At 47.6% G+C, this 5,482-nt stretch overlaps 1 protein-coding gene across 2 annotated transcripts in view; it reads left to right on the top strand.

Annotated features, from left to right (window-relative positions):
* The first annotated feature begins 820 nt into the window (after window positions 1-820).
* The window catches only part of SLC35F4 (solute carrier family 35 member F4), a 222,348-nt gene continuing 217,686 nt past the window's right edge, over window positions 821-5,482 (top strand). Inside the window, exon 1 of one of the 2 annotated variants that reach the window (XM_032482098.1) lies at window positions 821-1,183. In XM_032482098.1, the coding sequence (XP_032337989.1) occupies window positions 1,081-1,183 (103 nt within the window). In that variant the 5' untranslated portion in view covers window positions 821-1,080. Of the gene's footprint in view, window positions 1,184-1,282; window positions 1,433-5,482 lie in introns of those variants that run through there. The other variant, XM_032482097.1, reaches the window with a different exon arrangement.

Below are 5,482 nucleotides of genomic sequence, written 5' to 3'. Positions count from 1 at the left end.
TGGTGACTCTCGCCAGAGCATTAGAGTCATACCTGAGGGGAGGTGTTCACTCTGAACACACAGCTTCAAGGACGTTCTAGACTCAGATGGAAGGTCTCTAGACTGTGGCTGAAACTTTCACCCGTCCAGATATTTAGAGTTTGAAGGGCTTCCCCCTGATGTTTTTGGCAATAAAGGAGAAAATCATTTCTTCTCGGGGCATTTGAAATTGGCGAAATAAACATGCTGCGCGCAGCTGCGGCTCCTAAGCTTTTGATGATTTCACTGGGAGGATGGAGGTTTCGGCCGGACATGGACTGTCAGACTTGGAGGCTTGATCTCTTAAAGTCTTTCTGTCCACAATACCTGAATAATCACTTCAAGTACCACCTGCTGGTGCCTTCCCCCCTCCCCCTTTTCTTTTCTTAAAAAAAGACTCCTCGTCGTCTAGGCAAGTTGAGAGAACTGAATAACGCCTGGGAACGCTTGCAGATCGGCAGACCCCCGGTGGTTTAGACGCTAAGCGTAGACGAAGCCTTGGGGGCGCCCCCAAGGTGTCATCTCCCCGAGCGACAGTGTGCACATTTCCCATTAACAGCCCTTGGCTCCGCTTGGGTCTCTCCCACCGTCAACCCTCCTTCCTGAGCCCGTGAGAGCATCTCATCTTCTCTTCTCCCACGCCCTGGACCGCGCATCCTTTCTGTCAGGTGGGGTTGGGGGATGTCTACACTTCAGGGAAGGGGCGCAAAAGGGTTAATGATGAGAGTCGGCTGCCAGGTGGGGCCGCCCCCGGCCGCGGTTGGCGTCGGAGGTGAGGGGGCGCTGTTCGGGCAGCAGTGCGCGGGGTGGCGGGCGGGAGAGCTGCCAGGCTGACGGAGAGGCCGGCCCGAGTGGGGGCCCTCTCCGCCGCCGCCGCCGCCGCCGCCGCTGTGATGCGGAGCCAGTCCTGCGCCGGGCGGTGGAGTCAGAGCCCGGGCGCGGGAGCACGAGCTTCAACATCAGCACCGGCGGCGGCGGCGGCGGCGGCACCTGCACCAGCTCCCGGGCCCCGCGCTGCGCTCTTCGTCCCGCCGCGCCCGGGGCCGCCGCCCCGCGCTCTCTATGGATGTCAAGGCGGCCCCCAACGGGGTGGCCACCATCGAGGACCGGATCCTGCGGATCACTGGCTACTATGGTTATTACCCGGGTTACTCCAGTCAGAAAAGTAAGACGCCGCGGGGCTGCCTTGTTCTAGGCGCCGGAGGGGGTGACATGCGGGAGGGCGCGCCGTCCGGACACCTGCAGCCCTGCCTGCGTGGCTAACGCCAATCTCCGGGCAGTGGGGCCACCGGGGCTAAAAGTATGATCCTGTCCTCGGTGCTGAACCGTAAGAGAGAACGGGTGTCCGGACTGCCGGCGCCTAGGAGTTTGGAAACAGTAGCAGCCTTGTGGGCAGAAGCGCAGAAGGGACCGGGTAAGCACTCCTGACGGCCGTTGGCCGGCTCACCCCGAGCTTATTTACGACCGAGGAGGCTAACATGGCTGTTTACTTAGCGGCAAGTCAGCCCTTGGGGCTGCACTCTCCCAAAGCCCCTACTGGGTGCCAGGCTGCAGGCTAGACGCTGGGGACACAGGCTGGATAGGTTCGGGGATGGGGCTGGCAGGGGCAGCCGACCCAGACGTGGGTCTCGGCGCTGCTTGGGTCAGCTTGTTCACTCCAGGCTGTTCAGACGTTGCCAGCGCGGGAATTACTCCTGTTAAAATGTCTTTGGGAGGTTCTCCACCCTGGCAGAGAACCTGTTCAGGTCTCGAGTCCCGGAGCTTGGAGCCAGAGACCCTTGAAAAGATTGGGGGTGGGGTGGGTGAGGGGGGCGGCGCGACCCGGCCACCCGCCCCCGCTGCCCGCCGCACGTCGCGGCCACCTCTGAGCCAGAGCAGGCTGCTCTGTTCGGTACTGGCTTTCTTCCGGGAGGTCATGCGGTACGAATGCTTTCACGTTTTTGGAGCAGTTTTGCTGGGAGAGCGATCAGGCGCACTCTACTCTGTCTCCCTCCCCCAACACACAAACCCACTGGCTATATCTGTTGGGATTAGATCTGCCAGAGACCCAAGTGAAGCTCGTTTTCCTCTGAATACGGGGAGTAGCTGCGGTTTAATTCCCATGCAGGTGGGATTTCGCTTTTTCTGTATCAGTGCATTTCTGTCGCAAGAGATGGAGCTTAATTGATGTCTTTACTGTTATTTTTAACCAGAAGCTTTGGAAGCTCCTAGATGCATTTCTGATTGATAGTTTTCTGTGGCATTTGAGGTACAATCAACATTACAGTTTCTCTGAAGCAGGTAATCCCTGACACATAGAGGAAAAGACACTTTTTTTTTTCATGCAACTTTCTCCCCCACTACACTCCCTCTCTATTGAGCTTTCTTCCATGGGCTGTCCTTACATAGATGTTTTCTAGTTTAATATTTAATTTGGCTTCAGGAAGGGCCTATCTGATTTGGATGGTTTCTGTCTAGCTGTTTTTAGCAGTTAGAGACTTACATTACTCATTTTCTATACAAAAGTAATTATATAGTGTTAGAATTTTCTAGAAAGAAAATAACATGCTGTGGAATGTGGTTTGAAGTCTTTGTACTATAGATTCAAAACTTCTTTTTTTTTTTTCTATTGGCAAAGGGTTTCTTTTTCAACCCTAGAAACTTAAGCAAAGGCACTAGTATACAATGTGAAGATTTCACCTTTGAATATTTTCATTAGGAACCATGGGATGGCGGTTGCTTAGAGAATGTAGAAGCTGTGAAATTACAAGACTCAGGGTGGTATACCATTATAATTTTATAACAATGGGACTTTGGTTAATAAAGAACAAACCAAGAAGACTACTGGCAAAGTGACATTTTAAATAAAGACACATTCGTATATTCTTTTCGTACTTGCTGAAACAGCTGCACATGTTTCATTTGCCATGCAATAGCAGGACCAAAAGAGAGAAGAGCTTTGACTAAGACAGTCACTGAGGTTAGAAGGGATAAAGATGCACTTGGCATAGTTATTTGTGATGGGCACTTAGCTAACTTCAGGCCGCAGAGTTGAAGGCAGAGAATCTCATGAGGACAGAGAATGATGTGATGGTCAAATAACTTTCAGGATGTTTATGCTTTCAGAGGTAGAAAGGGATTGCCATTTCTCAAAGTGAGAGACTAGGAGAAGAGAGAGCTGGAAGAGGACCAGGCTGCTGAGCACCATGAAATAATCCTGCCCTTAACGCAGGCTTCAACTAGTAAACAAACACACTGAAGCAAACCAGTACAATATGGTCAATTGATTTAGCTGTTAGCGGGAATGAGCAACAGCTTGGGGGAGGTTGGGAAAGATATATTTCGGAAGAGGCTGTGGTGAGGAATAGGTAATGTGTGAAGGCAAGGTGACTTTCCCATTTTCTGAATGGTCATGTCTGAGGCCTTAAAGATGAGATGGTCTCTATATTTATGGCATTTACCTTTCTTGAGGGAGGTGGGGACTCACCACTGACAATATGCATTAATAATCAACCTCATGTTAATGCATCCTGCTGCCACTTCTACCAATCAGGAAGATGAGTACCTGGTTCAGAACAAATTCTAGTAGTCAGGCTGATACAAAAAGGAAATGTATATTGTAAACATAATCAGACACATATAATGTACATTTATAAACATTAATATAAAAGATATATATGCATTATATATAATACATAAAATATATGCATTATATATAAAATATAAGTATATATACATTATATATAAAAGATATGTAAATATCTCTGTATCCATATCTATAAATATAGATAGATACAGAGATACAGAAATGATTAGAGCATTTGTCTAACCTCAAGTTGCTTACGGTCTAGTAGGGGAAATAGATTCATTCATTCAACAAGTGCTAATTGAGCACCTCTTATGTGCCAGGAATACATCAGTGAACAAAACAGACAAAAGTATTATCCTTTTTAGAGCTTAAGTTCTAGTGGGAAGAGACAGACAGTAGCAAAGAAAGAAAGAAAGAAAGAAAGAAAGAAAGAAGAAAGAAAGAAAGAAAGAGTAATATTTCAAGGTGATGGCTGCTTTAACAAAAATATCAACAGAGTTAAAAGGCTAAGAAATTCTGAGGGGGCTAGCAATTGTGGCAATTTAAATAGGGTGGTCAGGTAAGGTCTCACTGAGGGGGTCACAACTGAGAAAAGACCTGAAGGATGTGAGGGACTTAGCTGTGTAGACATTGGGAGAAAGATGGTTGAGGCAAAGGGAACAGCCCGTGCAAAACTCAGGAGGAGTGAGCCGAGTGTGCTAGAGAAAGAATGAAGAGGCCTGCATGACTGGAGTGGGGTGAGTAACTGGGAGAGTGGTTGGAGATGAGGTCACATGAAGTAGGACCTAACAGGCCATTGTACATCCTTTGGCTTGTACTCTGAATGAAATTGTGAGCCTTTGCAGGGTTGGCAGAAGAGTGATGTGACTTGATTTACCGTTCAAAAGGATAAATCTGGCTGCTCTACTGGGGGAGGGATGGAAGCAGAGAGACTAGTTAGTATGTTATTGTAATAACCTAGGTGGGAGATGATGGTGGCTTGAACCAGAGTGGTAATAGCAGGAGTGGTGAGAGGTGGTCAAATTCTCGATATTCCTAATGGTTGGATGTGGTATGTGTAAGAAAGGAATAAAAAATCATTCCATCTCTTCTGGTGTGACCAAGTTTGAGTTGCCAACAGCTAAAGTGTGGAAAGCTTCAAGGTAGAGAAGTTTAGGGGATGGGGGAGGGGGTAGGGTAACATTTTGTGAAGGTTAAATGTAACTGGAGATGTAGAATAATCCTGGAGTTCCAAGGAGATGCCTGGTTGGAGGTATAAATTAGGGATTTTCCAGCATTTGGATGTTATTTATAGCCTAAGACTAAAGACAACTCCAAGGAATCAATGCATACAGAGAAGAACAAGTCCTGAACTCTGGGGCGTTAAGAGGGTAAGGAGGAGAGGGGCATGTCATACCCTGGAAGCCAGTGAAGAGTTTCAGAGGGAAGGGATTAGCTGAGTCCAGTGCTCTGAAAGGTCAAGTAAAATGAAGACTGATAACTGACCATGAATTTGGTAACTGAGTGTCATTGGCTATCTTGACAAGAATAGGTAAGGTGGCATAAAATGGATTAGAATGTGCTTAAGCAAGAATTAGAAGGAGGAATTGGAACTGTGAGTACAGACAACTCTTTGATGATTTTTGTGTAAAGGGGAGCAGAGGAAGTGGCAATAGTGGGGTAAAGAAATTGTTTTTTTAAAGATCTTTTTTAAAAATTGTTTTTAACAGCGTGTTTATGTGCACATGAGAATGATTCAATAGGGAAAGAAAAATCAATGATATTGGAGAGAGAAGGGTATCAAGTCGAGTGCACAAAGGAGGGGACGTCACTTTGGATAAGAACATGGATATAGGGCAGAGGGTGTGGATGAAGGGCCTGGAAGGTGGATAACCGAGATGGTGGCAGTCTGTTGAG

This window comes from Camelus ferus, chromosome 6, assembly GCF_009834535.1.
Source record: "Camelus ferus isolate YT-003-E chromosome 6, BCGSAC_Cfer_1.0, whole genome shotgun sequence".
NCBI classification, from domain to species: domain Eukaryota; kingdom Metazoa; phylum Chordata; class Mammalia; order Artiodactyla; family Camelidae; genus Camelus; species Camelus ferus.
The sequence above is the reverse complement of the archived record's forward strand: the minus strand, read 5'-3'. Positions and strand labels throughout refer to the sequence as shown.